The sequence below is a fragment of the Sparus aurata genome, chromosome 2, assembly GCF_900880675.1.
Source record: "Sparus aurata chromosome 2, fSpaAur1.1, whole genome shotgun sequence".
In the NCBI taxonomy this organism is placed as follows: domain Eukaryota; kingdom Metazoa; phylum Chordata; class Actinopteri; order Spariformes; family Sparidae; genus Sparus; species Sparus aurata.
The window spans coordinates 19929510-19951283 of NC_044188.1; the positions used below are offsets into that span (position 1 = coordinate 19929510).

At 40.5% G+C, this 21774-nt stretch overlaps 2 protein-coding genes across 3 annotated transcripts; one reads left to right on the forward strand and one right to left on the reverse strand.

The window, feature by feature from the left end:
* Nucleotides 1-1193: 1193 nt before the first annotated feature.
* LOC115565800 (nuclear mitotic apparatus protein 1) lies at nucleotides 1194-18979 on the reverse strand. Its single transcript, XM_030391327.1, is given in 26 exon segments — nucleotides 1194-1409; nucleotides 1678-1724; nucleotides 2697-3014; nucleotides 3126-3227; nucleotides 3443-3727; nucleotides 5821-5957; nucleotides 6158-6356; nucleotides 6731-6836; nucleotides 7312-7437; nucleotides 7896-8092; nucleotides 8271-8480; nucleotides 8735-10077; nucleotides 10080-13374; nucleotides 14154-14267; nucleotides 15069-15209; nucleotides 15413-15530; nucleotides 15884-15995; nucleotides 16211-16350; nucleotides 16775-16934; nucleotides 17095-17188; nucleotides 17321-17395; nucleotides 17474-17562; nucleotides 17974-18047; nucleotides 18224-18309; nucleotides 18403-18479; nucleotides 18823-18979. Coding segments are annotated over 25 exon segments (7611 nt in total). The 5' UTR covers nucleotides 18442-18479; nucleotides 18823-18979; the 3' UTR covers nucleotides 1194-1405.
* On the forward strand, nucleotides 14263-21677 carry lrrc51 (leucine rich repeat containing 51). Of its 2 annotated transcripts, none has more exons than XM_030391349.1 (5): nucleotides 14263-14403; nucleotides 19895-19966; nucleotides 20354-20559; nucleotides 20660-20808; nucleotides 21368-21677. In XM_030391349.1, exons 2-5 carry the CDS (start codon nucleotides 19915-19917, stop codon nucleotides 21501-21503), a joined length of 543 nt encoding a protein of 180 aa, XP_030247209.1. In that variant the 5' UTR covers nucleotides 14263-14403; nucleotides 19895-19914; the 3' UTR covers nucleotides 21504-21677. The 2 variants fall into 2 exon arrangements, with proteins under 2 accessions (XP_030247209.1, XP_030247200.1); XM_030391340.1 differs by lacking the exon at nucleotides 14263-14403 and adding an exon at nucleotides 19081-19645.
* The last annotated feature ends 97 nt before the right edge of the window (nucleotides 21678-21774 follow it).

A 21774-nucleotide genomic window follows, 5' to 3' on the forward strand; every position in this document is an offset into this window, starting at 1 on the left:
CTTCCTTGCTTAGCATGACCTTCCCTATAAGTAATGCACATGTGCAGCTCTCACCAAAGATCGAACAGAGGCGAGATGTCTCACTGAGTAGCTAAAACAAAGCGTTCAAGACACAGTATGAATGGGATGCTGCAGCAGTGCCCCAGATGAGATAAACATTGTGTTTTCTGAAAATTCAAGTATGTTAGCATATTCTACTAGGATCCCCCAATAAAAGTACAAACCTGAAAATTAGAATAATAACCTCTTTAAAAGGAAAAGCTTTGACTTCTTGGACTGAAGTCACCAATGTGAAATATCTTAAGTTACATTGTAAAATGAGGCTTATGTTATGACAGATGCTGTGCTTGCATATTTTAAAGCTACCAAAAAAAGAAATTCATAATATTCTGCTTTTATTTTGAAGGCGTACAGTGCATATCGGAAGTGAAGTTGCGTTTAAATCAGGAACTCAGGTGACCCGTCTTCCTTTTTCTCATGTGCAGAGTAAGCACTACTCAGAAAAGCAGACTTACATGAAATGTAATTGTATGAATTATATATTTATTTGACTTGTATGTTCCTGGACAAAAATAATGTTATATGTGCGTCCGAGCCCATTTTGGCAATGTGATTGTGGACTATATCAATACAGTTTACTTGATTTGACTTGTGTGAGACACTTAGGATAAGATGACACTTCCTTGTAGTTGTTTGTATCCTCATAACACCCTCTATCATAATTACACAGCATAGATCTACTTGTTAACAATTTTTTTTTAACAAAATAGGTGTTTAAGTAGTTGTTCTGACAATTATGCTGCTCTACCAGAGAATGAACTTCATATATGATAAACATGCTTAGATCTTAGACATGCTTAGATAATTCTAATAAGTGGGCAAAACCAACCTAAAACATATTCATGACTTGAGCTTCCTCGCCTTACAATAATGCCAGATTTAATCAGATTACTTGAACACATTTAAGTACAGTGACACTGGTTTGAGTTAAGTCTGTCAGAGAGCCATGAGCCCAAGTGGCCATGACCCCATAAATCATCTGTGCTACTAGTACTGTGTTTTCTGAATACGTGGATGCCTGAGACATATGTAATAAAAACCTGTGCCTGTTCTCAAACATCAGGTGTGGCTCTCTCACAATATTACCTGGACCATCAATGATCTGGGTTCAACAAGGATGCTTTCTCCCAATGTGTCATTTAAATGTTTTTATTAACAAACATGTAAATATAATACAAAGCAAATAAAGAAAGAAAGGTTTATTTGGACACGATTGTAAAAAGTCCTAAAGGACAAAAAATAAAAATGAATATCAATTTGTGAAAAGAAGAAAAAAGTAAGATCAAGTAGATGATCATAATGAAGTCGTATTCGGAAGCCAGTCCTCACACCTTCATCCTGTTCATCATCTGTGGATTAAGAAACAGAAGATTTGAGTTAATCGGAAGCTTGCAAACACATTACAAACAAATTTTAATGTGACCTTTAGTAAAAACTGAAATCACATGCTGCCAGTGAGTGGTGTTTGACAGAGACGTGCGGGCATACAGGATGTGAAGTGAACACACCGTGAGTTATTATGGCATTAAGTGAGAACCAACCACCAGCCAACCACCATAATGAGCACACAAACCCCCATTACCAAAAATAAAATGAGTATTATTAAACTATATTGACCTTCTAAGACTTTCAGCAAGATATTCTTCCTTGATAGTCAGACGTTTCTGAAAACAGTGTTCAGATTCAGCAGATATTGAGATGTAATGATTGAAAACATATTTCAAATTCTTTCACCTTAGCGCAGTGTTGCTTCTTTAGTTAGCAACTCTGGTAGTTTGAAACAATATATGCAAAGTTGCATGTTTATTAGGTATACATGTAATCTATAACAATATAAAAAAAATGCCCTGGAACTAATTCTATCACACATTTGGTTTTTAAAAAAGGGTGTTACGGCAGAGTATCTCTGCACCACTTCAGTGCTGTTTTGTCACACATTTTACCTTTAGCAGAATTGTCATATTGTGATTTAGGTGATATTTTGATTAAATATTATGTTGCATCAGACTGAATCATATTGAAGTGCTCTATTGCTCCATGCCCTTCTCATGTGTAAATGGTAAAAAGGAAATGTATTACAAGCATAGACAATACAATAAAATCATAAAATCTGCACCACTAACATGGAATGTAGACTATAGACACGTTCCTGCACCAAAGCAGGAAGAAAATTACTATCTATTAACACTAATAATGACCGTTACAGCCACAATACCTGAAGGCTAGTGAACCGAAATACAATGCAGCTGTTAAACATGTCTGACAAGTCAAAATATGTAGGCCATTAGAGTCCAGAGTTAATTTGCAAAAGCAGATAGGGAACATTCTTCATAAGAATAAATCCAAACCAGTTAAATATTCCCTAGAGTGCACAAAAAACATGATATATGCACATAAATAAAAAGAAATACTCTATCATTTTAGCAAATTAACTGTTGAGAGGATATGCCTCAGAAACAACATTTTGAAGGTGGACTACAGCCAATATCAATGACATAAATGTTAGTCATAGATGGTAACTGCTTGTGTATCAATATTAAAACTACCCTGTGGAGTTTTGACCATTAGGACAGCTTGTTTCATACCTTAGAAATTATTATCTACCTGTGGCCTGTGAAACACGGAATGGTGTTTACCTTGCGAGCACTAGCTGTCAGTCCAGGAGACTTCGCAGTGCTGCTGGTGCCTCGTTGAGTTTTACCCTGTCCTTTAGTTGCTACCTGAGGTGACTTGGAGCTGCCGATTCTGCCTGCCCGCCCCACTGCAGTGCGAGAATTTCCTGAAGGCACGTTTTCCTGGTACTTGCGTGCAGATGTCTGAGCAGGCGACTTCTTTGAAGTTTTGCCTGGAGATTTACGGGTGGAGCTGCGTAGTTTGTTCAGCCCTTTCTTTAAGTAGTTGCTGCTTTTAGGGGTGTTTTCAATAGTGAACACCATAGATTGTCTCCGATCAACCTAAGGAGATAACCCAAGTGGAACAGTCAGTCAGCATACAAAATATAACGTTGATGGAGGATTGAACCAGACAGAAAATTCTAGGTATGTGTTCACCCATATCATACTCACTGGACTGAGAGCAGGTCGAAGCTGAGAGCTGGAAGGTCCACTCATCACGTTCTTGTTTTTGGGAGTTAGTGGACGTGGGAAGCAAGAAGCCTTGACTTTTTTCTATTAGATGGAGAGAGGGAAAGTTTAGAATTCTGAGAGCTTTAGTTAAAAAATCATAATTACATCTTCGGTAACTAGAAATTAGAGAGAAAATTAAGCTAAAGAAAACAAAAACATCAAATATACATAAAAACTATGAAGCATTAACTGATAGCTTAAAGATAAAATCCCACAAGATGTAACAAATATTTCTGTGTATATTAATGTGAACCAACCTCAGGCGAAGTTTGATGCACTGACAGCGTAGATGAAGATCGCTTTGTGCCTTTCGGGCTTCTCAGCTGAGAGGCGCTGACAGATTTTGATGGCAGCTGGCCCGGCATCAAAGACAGACGATGAGAGCGAGTACTGGCTGCAGCACCCATCATGAAGGAGAGCCGATGGGATGTGAGAGAGTCCTGAAGCTGGCCGGGCATCATGGACGCCCGACGAATTGTGTCAGATGGGTCACCAGTGCGCAGTTCTTCGTCTGTGAAAGTGAAAGCATTTTTGCAGCCAGTCTAGGGGAAGAGACAGCGAAAAAAATTGTAGAAAAAGTGTCAAGGGCAGACAGTGCAACGTAATGTAACATTTAAATCCTCTTTGCTGCAGACTTAAAGCAAAAATCTTGCCAAAATGCAACCTAGGCTTTTTTTGTGAATGTATACGAGTCAAACCTTCATGTAAAAGCATAATTACGACGAAAGAGGCACTTTTAAGATTTACCATAGTTTTGTTTTCGGGCAAGCTCATTTTCAATGGAGTGCTGGGGCACTCTTACGCTAGCATCACAATCGCTATTCTTAAAACACTAAGAAGGCTCAACACAACATGAAACTTTGCTCGTAGTATCACCCGGGTCTCTACACATGAACACGAGCATTGGAAACATTGTTTGTGTACACAGAGTTTGCTAAAAAGAAAGTTTTTGGACAACTCACTCAACCGTCCTGGCAGCCGAGAACTATCGATCTCCAAAATGTGATGTAACTTGGAGGTGACTTAGGTGGACCGCTCCTAAAGCTTAGTTCCATATAAATGCACGGATAATTCATTGTTTTGTTGTTAGCGAAAAACAATATTGACCTTGAAGTTGAAAAAGGAGCCTCATATAAGAAACAATACTTAAATCAAAAGCCGGAAAAGTCAGGCGAGATACCGCGTGGATAGTTGTTGCCGGAAGACAGTAGCGTTCCACCTTAACTGTCCTCAAAGTTACGTCACATTCAGAGATCGATACTTCTCGGCTGCCATGACAACTGGGAGCGGAACAAACTACTGCTAAGGTGAGTTGTTAGAAAAACTTTCTCTTTAGTCAACTCTGTGTACACAATCAATGTTCTCAATGCTCGTGTTCATGTGTAGAGACCCTGGTGATACTACGAGCAAAGTTTCATGTTGTGTCGAGCCTTCTTAGTGTTTTAAAAATAGTTTAGTGTTTTAATGCTAGCGTAAGAGAGCCCCAGCACTCCATTGAAAATGAGCTTGCCTCGTAATTATGCTTTTACACAAAGGTTTGACACATATACAATCACAAAAAAAAGCCTAGGTTGGATTTTGGCGAGAGTTTTGCTTTAACAGCAATGCAGCATTTAGTGAGGCTGAAACCAAATGCCTAGAATGGGGATTTTCTGAGCATTTCATTTCCATATTTATCACAATTGTTACTGCTAATCAAGGACATCTTTCATGTGTATGTGCAACCGTACACATACTGGCCCTCATTTATCAATCTTGTGTGAAAACGGGTGCAGATCTAAGCGCAGAATTGGTCTTACGACAGGACACACATGTGATTTATGAAAAGTTCTTATCTGACCAATCCCAGCGTACGAATGATCAGGTCTTGTTAAATGCGGCGACTGAATTCAATCGTCATTAACATGTTACGCCCTTAAATATTCCTGGTTCGAAGGCCTCGCCCACTGAGGTCGAACATGGAGAGAAGAAACACTGGCAAGAAGAGAAACTCTTCCGAGATGGAGATCAGCATCCTGGCAGCGCTGGCACATCAAAGGCACTCCATTCACTAATGCAATGTTGTGCAAAACTGAACAGGCCAAAATAATATCGCACACTTTCTCTGGGATATACAGCAGAATTCCCCCTGCTGGTCCGAGACGGAGCCACCTGCCCTTCAGCAACCCGAAGCAGCGCTCCACTGTGACCCGTGTGTGTGCACTATTGAATCTGCGCTCCTGCTCTGTAACAGGGTTTGCCAGCGGGGTTATTAGGTATTCCGTTAATTAGTTATCATATTTTATTTTACAAAAAAGTGGTATCAGTAAAAACGTGGGCTTTTTTTTATTTAAATGTTTGTATTTTGTTTTATTCGTTTTAAGAATCCGTTTTGATCTGTTCTAAATATGGGACTGTTTATGCTTAATGACAGCCGAGGTTTGTTTAATAATTATTTTCAGACTCAGCCAGATTTTGCTGTGCTGCACCTCAAATCCACAGACTAAGATTTGCGTACACGAGCTCAGACCTGACGTGAGATCTGAAGCCAAAGCTTGTGTGGAAATGGTTGTATGCACGGTTTTCTGCCGTAGGTTCGTTTGATAAATGAGGGCCACTGTGTTCAGTGTGTGTTCAAGTATCTATCTTCACTAACATCAAACTCCGCAGGGTAGCTGCTCTTGAGATGAGGAAGGCAGGCCTTGTTCCGGGCCTGAAGCTCAGCAATCCTCAGCCAGTCGTCAGGCGCACCGTCTGGCTCATTCTCTGCCCCAACGCACAACGTACTCGTGGCTGAACACAAAGGACGAAGAAAAAATAAGAGATATTAATAATAACAACAATAATATTAATAATAATAAATATAATAATAACAAACATACACCACTTTTTCTTTTTTTATTTTAACTCTTTTTTTTATTCTGGGTCCGAGTTCGACCTCTCATTATACTTTGCAGTTTGCCCTCCTGTAAGTGAGCCATGCATCTACTTACGTTGTGAATGGATTGTGCTCCGTCTGTACCCTGGAAGACCAATGAGCTGGTCGCTGGCAGTGCCGGTCTTTCTGGCAGGGGTTTCAAACAGCTCCATAGACACAGGTCGAGCGGAGTGGGCACTGGAGAGGTTTGGCTGGGAGCGAGCTGAGGCCAGACTGTAGAAAGTCTCGTCATCTTCACCGCCGCCTGGGGTTTTCTACAGATCAGAGTTCAACGATCAATTCAATAATTCTGCAGTGGGAGTGTGGGGATGTTCCGAAAGAGCTGAAGTTGAAACATTGGGGTTGAGTCATTTGAGCACATTTTTGTGTACTGAGAGCAGTGCTCTCCGCAATCTTAAAGGCCAACAGAGAAAAACTAGGATGACACTGTCCTAGTAAAGAAAACAAGCGCCATTAACGCAAATCTAAATTTGAAGATTCAGTTGAACCTTCATAAAGCTTCATCACCATGAGTATATTTGAGAAAGGGTGAAACAGAATCTATTGTGATTGTTAAAGTGTTGAGCCATTTTTCAAAAATGTGTGTTATTGTGAGCATGCAATAAAAGTGCAAGTGATTTTCCTCCACCTTGGTCATGGTGATGTTAATAACCTGCGTGGTCCTGCGTCGTTTGACAGATGAGGTCGGATTTCTGCAGGCCGAGTCCGGTTCCAGTTTGTGCTCTTTATTGGTCCTAGGCGATGAAAAAGAAGGAAGGAACTCAGTGACAGAGTATGGAAAAAACTGTGACTGCGGTTAAACCAAGATTAGGAAGTTCTGTGTGTATTAGGAAGGGAGAATTTTCCAGGGAATATTTCTAAATAATTTTTTTTCGGTAGGTGGAGCACTGGGACTGTGTCCTCGCTGCAGCAGCCCAGGCTACAGGCCTGTGGCCCTTTGCTGCGTGTTGCCCCGCATCTCTCTCATCCTATATCCTGTCATCTCTCTAGGCATTCAATCAATAAAGCCATGAAAAGGTTATGGTTTAATTTAGGGCATGGTAGGCTGAGTAAAGCTTAGCAATTTATTAACATCTTCAGTATACTATATGCTGAAAATACATTTAGTGGAACGCTAATACACCGATCACTCATTTGTGAACAGAAAAAACTCCGTCTGTGAAGTTATTCTTTGAAATACCAAAATTGTTAAATTTTTGGGTGATGTACCTGTTGCTTATAGGTGTGAAGTAAAGGGTCTCCAGTGACTCGTGATGCAGACCCCGGCGTTTGGCTGCTAAGCGCTCTGAACTGCGAACAAGTGGTGTGCTTGATTCATCAGGTACCAATAGTGTCCTGCAAAATGTAAAAGACGGCATTGTGCAAGATTAGAACAGATTCTCACTTTACACCGTTAATGTTAGATTTTATGTTTTTTTCTGCATTTCCCAAGTTGTGTACTTTATTGGAGCAGAAAGAAAAACAACTACACAGTTCAAAATCACAATGCCAAATGGGTGAAAGCGGATGTTGGTTCGGCAGAAAATTCAGTAACATATGACAAGATATAGTTAATTCTTATTAAACTGGCCCAGTTTTGGTTTGAAAACTACAAAGACATGTTAGTGTCTTTCAAAAAAACGTTCATACCTGCACCAGCCATCTTAGTTTTAAATAAATAATAAAATAAAAATGAAAACGCTATAATATAAATGTCAAATGTCAGTTTAAAAAGTTATTTTGTCGCATAATGAGATATCTGAAATATCTATATTGAGGATTTCATGCTATTTCGCTGAGATGAGGTGTGTTACCTGGTAGTGTTCAGGGAGTCCTCCAGAGAGCTCTGGTCCAAGCTGTCAGAGCTCATGGTCCGCTTTGCTTGTGCTTGTAATTTAGTGTGAACGCTTGGTTGTGCATTGGGAACCTCCAAATAACATGACTCTGTTGCACTTCTTTCACTACCATGAATCTTATTCTGTTGCCGCAGGTTGCGGTCAGCAAAGGCCAGCTAAAGGTAAATAGATATAGTAAGAGAGATCAGGGCAAAATGCAACAAAAAAAAAGCACCATTTAAGTCATAAAATTCAAAGTTTCCTTTTTTGCAGCAATTGAAAAGGCAACATTTCAGTCCAAGCTTGTTCATGATCAATAGATTCAGTTCTCATGCTTCAAAATAAACCACCAACCTGTGCCTCCAAACTGGCCACCATTCTCACAAGTTTCTTCTCATTGGTCTGAGCCTTATCCAAATCCAACTGAAGCATCTTTTTCTCCATGTCAAGAGTCTTCATGTCACGCTCTTTATCCTCCAAGGTTTGCTTGATTTCAGCCAACTCCTCTTGGCTTTCCTGGAGTAGCTGCTTCTTGCTATTGTAATGACTCACTGCCTTCTCCATCTGTGGCATTGGGATAATAAAAGAAATGTCTTGTTAGTGTCTTTGTCCACACTACTCATCTGACAGCAAACAGAAGTATGTACATGAAGCTGTAGTACTCCTCCAGTTGATCTTACTGGTGAATAATTACATGCAAGAAGGTAAATATTTACATCAACCAGTTTTACCTGAAAACAACTTATACATACAGATATACAAATAGTGAAATTGAATTGTGTTAATGTTCTGTAGGGATTGTTTGAGCTCACACCAACCTGTGCCTTGTAGTGATCTGCAACCTCAGATTTAGCCGAGAGCTGTTCCTGCAGGTCTCTCTTAATAGCCTCAATTTGTTCAGCTTTTTCTCCCTCTTTCAAGAGTTTGTCTCTCTCCATTTTCAATATGTCCAACTCCTGCTGTAGCAGAGATTCCAGTTTATGGGAGGCTATGTTTTCTCTCTCTATGGCCTGCTTGGCTTGAGAAAGTCGGTCCCTCTCAAAGACGAGAGCTTCAAGTTGTTTCTCCAGAGCTTTATGATCCATCTCCGCCTGGAGTATTCGGGCCATCAGTACTTCTTTTTCCTGAACAAGAGCCTCCTTTTCCCTTAAAGCGGAAACCTGCAACTCCTGTGCAGCTTGTGTCTCTGTTTTTACAGAGACAAGCTGCTGCTGGAGGAGGTCCATCTGCTGAGCAGACTCCTGTTTAGTTTGAAGTAGCATCTGCTCTTTAGCAAGAAGATTCTGAGAAATAGTTTCCACCTCTCTTTTCAGATCCATGATCTGTCGTTGAAGAACATCCGTCTGTTTTGAGCTCTCCTCTTTTCCCTCAGCAAACATTTTCTCATTGGCTTCGGCTTCCTCTTTTGCTTTTTGAACCAAGTTGGCTTGGGCTGCGACCTCCTCTCTTAGGGTGTTCAGATTTTGGTCTTTATCAGCGACAAGTGTGTTGACGGAAGACAACTCTGTTTGGAGGCACTGAAGCTTCTCCTCAGCCTTGACAATGAGACAGTCTTTCTCACTCTGAGATTCTTTAAGCTTTTGAATCTCTTCTTCACGTGAATAAATCTGTTTCTGTAGAATCTCTACTTGTGCGACTTCTCCTTGTAGGCTTTGGAGTTCCGTCCTTTGTTGAGTATTTACTTGTTGCTGTTCAGCTAACAGATTTTCTTTGGACTGTACATTCTCCTCAGCTCTCCTCAGTGAGGAGCCAAGAGTCTCCATCTGTGCCTTTAAACTTTGGATCTCTTTATGTAGTGAAGCTGACTGCTCTGAGCTGTCAGTCTTCAGCAATATCAACTGTTCTTCTTTAGATTGGATCTCCTCTTTTACCTTTCTCACCTCTTCCTCAGAAGCTGACAGCTGTTTCAGCAGCAGCTCTTTTTGTTGGGCGCTCTCCTGCTCCTGTTTGGCGAGCAGGTTTTCTTTTGCTTGAACCAGCTCTGTTGTAGTCTTCAGGGATTCATTCACACTTTGTACTTGATCCCTGAGTGTTTGGATCTCATTTTGTAGCACTTCTGTCTCCTTGCAGTTCTCAGCCTTCGTCATGTTTACCTCTTCTTCTTTAGTTTGGATTACCTCCCTCAGCCGATTAACGTCTTGTTCAAGAACTGCACTGTGCTTTTAAGTTCCTCAATCTGCACTGTGCTCTCCTGCTCCTGCTTAGCCATTGCTTCTTCTTTGGCTTGAACCTGGTCCTTGGCGATTTCAAGAGAATTGCTCAAAGTTTTAATTTGATTGTTCAGACTATCAATCTCCTGCTGTAGCAGCTGAGAGTGAGAAGATGTCTCAGTCTTCAGCAAGGCCAACTGCTCCTGCTTATCATGAATCTCTGCATGTAGCTTCTTTACCTCATCTTCTGATGCTACCATCCGTGTCTGGAGTGCCTCCATTTCTTGAGTGCTCTGTAGATGCTGCTCAGCAAACAGATTTTCCTTAGATTGCAAATTCTCCTCAGCGTTCTTCAGTGAGGAAGTAAGACTGTCAACTTGTGTCTTTAAATCTTGGATCTGTTCATATAGTAGTTCTGACTGCTGTGAGCCTTCAGTTTTGAGCAATATCATCTGTTCCTCTTTAGCTCGGATCTCCTCGTTTACCTTTCTCACCTCTTCCTCAGAAGCTGACAGCTGTTTCAGCAGCAGCTCTTTCTGTTGGGCGCTCTCCTGCTCCTGTTTGGTGAGCAAGTCTTCTTTAGCCTGAAGTTGGTCTGTTGTAGTCTTCAGGGATTCATTCACACTTTGTACTTGATCCCTGAGTGTTTGGATCTCATTTTGTAGCACTTCTGTCTCCTTGCAGTTCTCAACCTTCATCATGTTTACCTCTTCTTCTTTAGTTTGGATTACCTCCCTCAGCAGATTAACGTCTTGTTCAAGAACTGCACTGTGCTTTCTAAGTTCCTCAATCTGCACTGTGCTCTCCTGCTCCTGCTTAGCCATTGCTTCTTCTTTGGCTTGAACCTGGTCCTTGGCGATTTCAAGAGAATTGCTCAAAGTTTTAATTTGATTGTTCAGACTATCAATCTCCTGCTGTAGCAGCTGAGAGTGAGAAGATGTCTCAGTCTTCAGCAAGGCTAACTGCTCCTGCTTATCATGAATCTCTGCATGTAGCTTCTTTACCTCATCTTCTGATGCTACCATCCGTGTCTGGAGTGCCTCCATTTCTTGAGTGCTCTGTAGATGCTGCTCAGCAAACAGATTTTCCTTAGATTCCAAATTCTCCTCAGCGTTCTTTAGTGAGGAAGTAAGACTGTCAACTTGTGCCTTTAAATCTTGGATCTGTTCATATAGTAGTCCTGACTGCTCTGAGCTGTCAGTCTTTAGGAGTACCATCTGCTCCTCTTTAGCTTGTATCTCTTCTTTCAACTTGTTCACCTCTTCCCCAGAAGCTGACAGCTGTTGCTGCAGGAGCTCCTTCTGTTGAGTGCTCTCCTGCTCCTGTTTGGAAAGCATAACTTGCTGAGTGTGAACCTTCTCCTCAGCCTTTGCTAGAGAGTCAGCCATATTAGCCAGTTTCTTTTCAAGACATGTAATATCTTGCTGTAGCTTGTCAGAATGTAGGGAGCCCTCATTTTTTAGAGTAACCAGCTGTTCCTCTTTAGCCTGGATCTGCTCCTTAAGCTGACTCATCTCCCCTTCTGAGGTCGTCATGAAGTTTTGAAATTGATGTTTTTCCTGAGAAATTTCCATTTCCTTTTGAGACAGCAGGGTTTCTTTTGCCTGAATCTGGTCTGTTGTAGTCTTCAGGGATTCTTTCAAACTTTGTACTTGTTCCCTAAGAGTTTGAATCTCACTTTGTAGCATTTCTGTCTCCTTGGAGTTCTCAACCTTCAACAGGTTTACCTCACCCTCTTTAGTTTGAATCTCCTCCCTCAGCCGATTAACATCACCCTCAAGAACTGCACTGTGCTTTCTAAGTTCCTCAATCTGCAATTTGCTCTCCTGCTCCTGCTTAGTCATTGCTTCTTCTTTGGCTTGAACCTGGTTCTTGGCAATCTCGAAAGAATTGCTCATACTTTTGATTTGATTATTGAGACTTTCAATCTCCTGCTGTAGCAATTCCGAGTGAGAAGATGTCTCAGTCTTCAGCAGGGCCAACTGCTCCTCCTTGTCATGAATCTCTGCATGTAGCCTCTTTACCTCATCTTCAGATGCTACCATCCGTGTGTGGAGTGCCTCCATTTCCTGAGTGCTCTGTAGATGCTGCTCAGCAAACAGTTTTTCCTTGGATTGCAAATTCTCCTCAGCGTTCTTCAGGGAGGAACTCAGGCTGTCAACTTGTGTCTTTAAATCTTGGATCTGTTGATGAAGTAGTTCTGATTGCTCTGAACTTTGTTTTTTCAACATGCTCATCTGTTCCTCTTTAGTCTGGATCTCCTCCTTCATGCCCTTAACCCTTTCTTCAGAGATAGACAGTTGTTGCTGCAGGAGCTCTGCCTGATGAGCACTTTCTTGCTCCTGATTTGTAAGCATAACCTCTTGATCCTGAACTTGTTGCTCTGCCTTTCTGAGAGAGTCATTCAGACTTTCTAGTTGGCCCTTCAGATCTCTGATCTCTTGCTCCAGCAATTCAGACTGTCGAGAACTGTCATTTTTTAGAATAACAAGCTCCTCATTTTTGACTTGTATCTCTTTGTTTAACTTCTGAATCTCCTCTCCACATGTTGCAATCTGCTGTTGAAGACCCTCCCTTTGTTGGATATTTTCTTGTTGGGTTTTAGCCAGTAGGTCTTGATTAATGTGAATTTCCTGTTCAGCCTGTTTAAGGGATGAGCTGAGGTCTTCCACTTGGACTGTTAAGGCCTGGATCCTAACATGAAACATTTCTTGCTCATTAGACTTCTCCAGAAGTAATGTGGCAAGCATTTCTTCTTTGGCTTGAATTTCATTTTTGTTACTTTTGGTTTCATCTGTAAGAATGTCAACTTCTTCTCTGAGACAGTTAATTTGTTGGTCTTTATCAGCCAATAGAGAATTGGCAGCAGATAACTTTGTCTCAAGATCTTTCACCTTTTCTTCAGTTTGGCAGAGAAGGTCTTCCTTTTCTTTCTTAATTTCCTTTAGATTTTTAAGTTGTTGTTCACAAGCAGAAATATGCTGTTGTAGTCTGGTCATCTGCTCGTTTTTTTGCTGCTCAACTTGCTCGAGTTGAAGCTTGAGATCCTGGATCTCTTGCTGAAGGACTGCCCTCTGCTCAATGATCTCCTTTTGCAACTTCTCTAAAATTTCATCCTTGGCTTGTATAATTTCTTCTGTTTGGGACTTGTGTTGCTTTAAGATCTCTTTCTGTTGTGTAATTTCATCCTGATACTCTGTCAGCTGCTGTGTTTTGGAATGAATCTCCACCTCAGCCTTTTTCAGGGAGCAAATTGTGCTCTCCAGCTCATTCCTCAAATCGTTGATTTCAGTGTCAAACTTCTCTCTCTGGCAATTTAAAAAGGAGTTGACAATTAGTTACCATTAAAAATCTAGAAACAAACTTTATATTTAATCATACAAGATTTCCAAGTTCAGTTTGATGACACAATCAGTGCGTTTACATGCACAGCTTAGTCAGATTACAGCCATAGTTCGACTATGCTGCTCAATTGGACAACTGCAATTATCCGAGTATACATGCCAGTGAGAAAATCGAATTACTGGCCGTAAGCATGTCATACCCCGGTACGCTAGGTGGCGCTGTACCCATTTCAACTAGTGTTAACGGCGCACCTCCGGCTGACCTCTTGACGTCACCAGCTGCCTCGGCATTCAAGAAAGATGGCGTACGAAGAGCGAGACGAAGCTACATCTTTGTACACTTCGTATATGGTGTACATGATAATTACACAAACTAGGTGCACTCTGGCGCTCTTTCTTGCGGTGATTTCGGAGGAAAGCCGCCGCCGCCACCGCCGTCACCGCCGTCCGTCTACTTCCGGCTCGCGGCCCCGGGGAAAAATCTCGCGCCTGCGCAGAACACAAAATCCGATCCGATCCGCTGGAAACGTATACATGCAGGAGTAATGCGACTATCAATCGAATAATCAACGTGGTGTAATTCGACTATGAGAAATCCGATCCGGTCCGATTTTAGTCAGACTAAGGTGTATACATGCATCTTAAAGATCCGTTCATAGTCAGACTAACGCAGTAATTCGGTTTTCTTGAGTGTCATGTAAACGCACTGAATGTCAGCTTCTACATAGAATTGTGGACTTTACCTCCATTACAGGCCCCATATTCTCTCCTACTTCTTCCTTTGCGGCCCTGCTTATTTCATCCTCCAAACACGAAATCTTTCCCTGGAGGATCTGAATTTGTTCAGTCAGTAGCTCCTAAAAAAACAGGAGGATAATGCTGCATCACTAACTCATTAGTGCAGAACTGGAAATGAGAATTGATTCTAATAAACAAAAACACATACAAATGATCAGTTTTACGACCAGTCCAGCAGAAACACAGTCAAATAATGTGAGTATGCTTTTCTTCCCATAATGACCTTGTGTTTTTACATTTTTACCCATTAGAGTCAAACTTATGTCGACTTGACAGACCAATCAAACAACCAATGGTACTGAGGCCTACTTGTCAAGTGACACATTTTGAAATGTTTTTAGAACGGTGATATGGCATTTAAACTATAACATAATATTGTTATATACCTTATATTACATTATTGTAACTGTTTATTTCTCCTGGGTACAACATGAATCATTTAAAGTTAAACTCTCGCCAAAATGCAACATAGGCTTTTTTTGTGAACAAATACGAGTCAAACCTTCATGTAAAAGCATAATTACGACAAAAGAGGCACTTTTAAGATTTACCTTAGTCTTGTTTTCGGGCAAGCTCATTTTCAATGGAGTGCTGGAGCACGCTTAAGCTAGCATAAAAATTGCTATCTCTAAAACACTAAGAAAGCTCGACACAACATGAAACTTTGCGTATTTTCGTTTTCAGGTCAAACTTATTTTCAGTGGGAGCGCTCGGGGCAAATTAGCGACAGCATCAAAAAAAAGAGTGCATATACATTCATAAAAAAAGCCTAAGTTGCATTTTGGCGAGAGTTTCACTTTAAGGATTTTTCAAACCAGAGGCAGTTGCAAACACAGCTTCAGTTTTGAGGATATATCTACCTTTTGAGCTGTAGCTTGGTTGAGTTCAGACTCTAGGTGGCATGTTCTGTTTCTCCACTCCTCCTGAGTAGATGCTTGGGTTTCTGTCAGCCTACCAACTTCTGCCTCGTAGATGGACAGCTGCGAAAACACTCCTCTCATCTGTGAAAATATTCAAAGAAAGCCTTCACAATCTGTTTAATGTTATAGGGTTGTTACAAGTGCCCAATCCACAGAGACTTGACAATGGCAGCGTATTCACACAACTTGTTTTAGTTTAAGTCTGCTTATGTTTAATTTTATGAAAATGTAAGAATTGCACAAGGAGGATTCTTGAGGAGGTTAATTCAAAACTTTGCACACACCTGGGAAGAGAGTAAACCATTTTCTTCAGACAGCTCATCCACTTTGCGCTCCATAAGCGAGGAGGTACTCTTGAAGTCTTTATTTTCCTTTAACATCTCATTAAAACGCATTTGTAACCTAAGAAAGAAAAAGAAAAAAAACATAAACGGCAAGTGAAGTTGTAAAGTCCTAATTTATATCTGGCCCAAATCTTGCAGTAGTCGGAATAAAATAACATTCAACTCTAAGGTTACTGGCTCAGTCTGTTTATTTTGAATTTAACAGTTTCAAATTAGGGGCAAGCGTCACCTGAGACCAAAAGGATAATTGTTGTAATTATTGTTGATAATTTGCAGGGAAGGTGTCATGGCCCATTGAAGTAAATATTTTTCACAAACTCAAGTTGAACACACCTCTTTGATGTGACATGGTGTTATTCACTCAAAATATGCCTCATGTAAAAATAAAAAGCTCTGGTCTTAGGTACTCACGTGGAGTTCTTGGCCTCAAGCTCATTGATTTGCTCCCTGGTAACCTGTTCCTGATCACATTGTTCTTTTTTAAGCTTATCCAGACGGTACTGTAACTGGTTAATGTGGGTCTCTGGGGAAAAAAAAGTATTAAAAGGAGCTTAATTTAAGGAGAAATAAAAACATAGATGAAAAGGCAGACAGTAATATTATGCAGTGCATATTATAACTATACGGTAAAGTAGCACTTTGACAGAATGCGTTTGATAATATTACATTATATTATGTTTCTCTTATCAGCCTAACTAATGATGTTTTTATCCAAAGACAAACACTTAAATGTGCTACCTCTTTGTGCAATAAGTGCAAGCTTGCTGGCCAACTCTCTCTCCAACCCATCTCTGTAGTCTCTCTCCTTTATCATCTGTCGTTGCATCTTCCTCAACTGAAATTTAGGTGTGTTCATGATATCCTGCAGAGGAGATGTGCTGTGGGAATTAAGGCAGATCAGACATAAAGAATTATAATCAAAGTATCATACCACTGACTTGCAAACAATTATGTAGAGACTTGAATGTAGCTTGAATATTAGACAAAGTTTGAATGTTAATATGCAACTACAAAATTTGTCATTGTTTCAGTACGACAACAAAAATATTAGTTACAACAAGTTTATCAAAGCACAGAGGATTACACTGTGTTCATGTTCATATAAAACTAAATTACAGGCTCTCATTACAAAGAATACAAACAAAAGTTGCTTCTGCCAAATATTAATTCAGGCGCAAGGTCTTTCAATTGAGACGTGCAATTAATTAAGCTGTGAAATGTCAAGTTTGGACCATAATTGCCTATAAAATTTGATACATTCAATCAGCCCCCCTCTTGGAATAAATTGAAATCAACAGATACCTGACTGAGGAAGAAGCGACAGTTTTCATATCCACAAATGTGATTTTCTGTGTGCGGCGGAACAAGGGGGACTCGTCATCTGAGATCGAGGAGATAGTGGACATGTTGGAGGAAGAGGTGGTTGGCGATCGCTCAAATATTTCACGGGCAGCAGGCAAACCTGAAATTCAGGGAGATAAGTTTTGAAAAATGTTTACAGCTTGCATGTTAAATTCAAACCAGAAGACGAGCACTGTACAGAAACATTACATGAGTGACACTAATGTCAGTTAATGTAACATAACATGAGGAAATGGAAGATTTAAAATTGCGTGACTTACGTCTCCTTGCCAGATAGGCATCAAGTCCATTGCTCAGATAAACACAGCCTTCGCTCTCCATCACAAAGGAGCTGGTAAGGTGTGCTATCTCTTGCTGATAGACAGATAGACAGATAGACAGATAGATAGATATGTATTAATTGGCTAAGAATTAAATGGTCAAACACATGATGAATGAAACCTGATATATCTCAGTAGTGATATAAAGATAAACAGTGCGGCTTACCTCCACATCGCAGTTCAACATGCTCAGAGTGCAGCGGTCATTCATAATGTCATGGTACACCAGCAACAAAAGCACCTGGTGATTTCACAAAGAATGAGTCAGAGTGGGTCTTTGCCTATCCTTCTCTTTAATGTTTTTTTATTTGTTGTATACCTTTGCGATTTCAACTGTTAGGTTGATGCCATCTCTGATGTTGTCCCAAGACAATGAAGTGCCTTTGGTTGCATTGAATCTGCCGTCCCCTAATACACAGAAAAGACAGATTGGTTAATTCTCAAGGGAAAGCAATTTTAACATTGGTGTGCCTGTGAGACTGAAAGAGTTACAACACATACACAGATAAAACATTTCTACTTGGGGTGTGTTCTTCATCTGCCGGTTGTGCTTACAGGTGTACTTCACACCACACCCCTCAGTGATGTGGGGTGTGGTCAATCATGCAACAGATTTGAATTCCTCAACTACAAGATGTCAGAATAAACAGTGCCTTAAATCCAATAATGAACTTACTCTGAGCTGCTACAGGTACATTTTCTTAGCACAAATGTTAAGACACCCAACTTTTGAGTCTTGGATAAAAGTGGAGACTAAATCACAGATTTTTAGTAAACACATAGTAACTGAGAATATACCAAAAAACTAGAGAAACTCACTCTCCAAAAAGTCTGCAATGACCTTTAACCTGCCCTCGATGGTATTACTGAAACAGGAGTGTGGTTCCTTTTTCCTGAGATGACACAAAGTTGAAACAAGAATAAAATGAAGGTTTATTCCAAGAAAGGCGCAGTTCTGTACTTTCATGAACCCACTGACAGGAGAAGCATGTTTAAAATGTAGTTCAACAGACATTGACCTTCTCCTGTTTAAACAGACCAAGCACGTCAACACATAGCTCCCACTTACAGCATATAAACAACTTTCAGCAAGACTGTGCCATCTTGTAAATCGTCCATAGCTAATTCTCGGTCTGACAGCTTTACACTGTTGACCTGTAAGGAGAGAGTTTGATAGATCGGTTAACCAAGACAGCAGCTATCTTTACTTAGTGTAGCACTTTACTTAAAATGTAACAATTAACTTACCCAGCCGAGAAGAGCCTTGACACCCAAGTTAATCGTCATCTTGGCTGGCTGACCCTTTATCTCAAGGGCCTTTCAACCTAAAAGCGAAGGAATAACCTTACAGTCTTAACAAGTGTATGCTGCCAGCGTTATCAAGCCAACTAGCTGATGAGCACATATCAACAAACCTGCCCTCATTACTTTCCATCTTGCTAATTAAGTTATTAAAGTTAACGATAACGCCTCTTAAAGCATTAAACTTTACGAATTCGATTGCACAATGCGAACTTAGCGTTAACAAGGTGCTGTTAACATTAGTGCTGACCTAGCTAACAATTACTGTGACGTACGTTACCGCTAACTGTAACAACCTAAGTCTTAGTGAACGTTAATTCTTGAAGAACTACGGTAGGAAAATGTTGCTTCAGAGCAGAGACTTACCTTAAATGCCGAAGACTTCAGCCAACTTTCCGGTATCGTATTTAACTATTAATGGTTCTCCTTCAGCCCTTTCATTTAACTGACTACATGGGGCGCCTGGTACGAAATAAACAGTCCCATGCGAAGCCAAATAAAATTCAAAAAGCCTGCTGAGGATTGAACCAGCCAATCCGCTTTGACAAATGCGACGCGTCAGAAAATAGGTAAATATGATTGGTGCAAAAACCGGAAGTCATTTGAGCGATGCGTTGGTTATGCACGTCGGTGTGCTCATTTTCAAAGGGAGGCGGGGAAAGACAGCTAAAATAAAATCGTTTAAAACGTTTTATTTATCACTAAATTCATTCATACTAACTATATGATTTGCGGTTTTTTAACGTCACCATCAGTCAGTCGGCAAACCAAGGACATTTAGGGATAATCCCGTGTTTAGTGCAGACTTCGCAAACCCGGATGAATTTCGGTGTACGCCGGTGGTGTTTACAATTGAAATGTATTTCTAGCGAGCAAGAGACTCATCCTACACAAACAAACACTAACACATCGCTTATTCTTACCCAGTTATTATCACTGCGACAAATTGAAATCACAAAATCATGTTGTACTAGAAGCAGGTGGACAGGCCAATTGTAACTGTAATCTACACAGATACTGTAATCCAACTACAAATCCCACAATGAACCGGGTTGTTTCCTCGGAAACGGGTTGTTGTCTCTTCGGCAAGGCTAAACGTTTAGCTAACGCTAACGTCACATCGAAACACGGATTTAAAAAATAACTTCAGTTCAGAGGGCTGTCACTCTTATTGGTCTATAGTGTGTTGGTGAGTATATCATATCTGTGATAGGTCTACAGTTCATGCATTGAGGTAGTTCAAGTACAAATCGGGAAGTATTGGGAAATGTGCCTGTGTGAATGTACCAGAGAAATGTATCATTTATGGTTGCATGAGATACTGAAACATGACACAATAACGTTAGCTATCAAGAAATGATAATTGAAAAACTGATTTGTATACTGGTGCTTCTGGGGAATTACTGGGTCAAACCATGACGTCACTGTCCCCCCACAGGTGAGTGGACAGGTGTGAACATGTGTGGAGCTCCAGTGGATTTGTCTTTTAAGCAAATCAGCAGTTTGGCAGGTAGTACACTCTATCACATTTCTGAAAGGCTTTTTAGTCTCACATATAGTCCTTAGCATCCTGTTTATTTCCTGTATTTACATTTTATTATAAGGGAATGACTGCACCTTTGCTGTAATGGCTGTACTTAACTGCAGTATAACTAAAATAATAATTATAAGTACACCTCAGAAATAATTTTTCACAATATCCATGTACATAGTTTGTGATACACATGTACATATAGGCTGTATAATTTTTCTCTGTTATACAATTTTAAGCATTTGATCTACTAAATAATGAATATATCAATGTAAATGCTCACCACCATAAAATATTACCAAAAATCAAACAAATCACCGAATCAGTTATTAATATTCTCTGCATGTATTTTATTCACGGTCTCAGGTGCATGGACAGAGGAACCACGCACCAGTCTGCGGCCTTTAAAGAGAAATTCAGAGATGAAGTACCAAAGTCGCTCCCTGCGTCTCAGTAACAACGACATCACTGAGCTTCATGACCTCCAGAGGCCTGTTAGACACTTCCTTGCTGAGCCATCTCTGCTTGCCTGGCTGGACCTCTCCTTCAACAAAATCTCACACATAGATCAAGTAAGCTCCCTTCTCTCTGTGTCATATGTTCATGTTTGCTTGCAGAACTGTCTTCCTTAAGTCAAAATAAATGTGCAATATGCATGTTCCTGTGTTGCAGGTTTTGTGCGAGCTGCGTGAACTGCGTGTGTTGTATCTTCACGGCAACAGCATTTTTATTCTATCAGAGGTGGACAGGCTGGGAGTGCTGCCCCATCTGCACACCATCACTCTGCATGGGAATGTCATAGAAACCCACAACACCTACAGGTGGAGCAAATTCACCCCAAACAGTCGCACACACACCCTGCTTAGATGTGAGACATTTGTAATTCCCAGCCATTGTTTTGTGGTTCTTTGACAAAAACTATGAATAAGCATGGTGATCATAGCACCCAGCAGTAATCCAAAACAGCTGGTAGTTTGCAGAGACCAGGACCAAATACAGTCAAAGTCAGCACCTCATGCTGTCAAACACTTCAGAGCTGTGGGGTGAGGGTTTTACACTTATGCTACATGAGTGCAAGGGTGTCAATGTGTGTGTCTGTGAGAGGCTTGAATGCTTGGCAAGCATGTAGGTGCAGAACATTGGGACAGGTGCTTGAATGCAGATCAAGCTCATATTTCATATCCTACTCTGCGTAGCAACACTGGATACAAACAGGAGTCAGAAGAGGGACTGACTCCTGGATTTTCCCATAATAGTTATGTGTGTGCAGCATTAGCAAGGAAGAGATAAGGTCAACGTTTTAAAGTTTACACAAATGTATGTGCAAGTGTATAAACCTTTTTGTTCATATGCATCAATGTGGTTTTTTTCTGCATTCAGGAGTCGTGTGATATCTGCTCTACCACAGTTAAAGGCAATGGATTTCAGCGCTGTGACAAGCCAGGAGCGAGTCATGGCGAAGGTTTGGCATCACAGCAACAACCGCGGCAGAAGCAGCAAAAAGACTCTCCAGTGATCAGTGCTGGTTCATCTCCATGGTTGTGTGTTGAGATCAGGGTTTCACCCAAATGTTTTGTGCTTCACATCCTTTTCAGGAAAACCTCAAAAATATGAATGTATTGTATATGTGTCTGTATATATGTGGTGAAATCAGCTTTTAATCAAAAAAAAAATAAATCATTGCTTTTAATGCTTATGTTTTATATTAAACTGCTTAAATAAATAGTTTATTATTGGATAGCATGAAAACGAAATAAAAAAAAATATAAAATGCTCGTTCTTTTTCA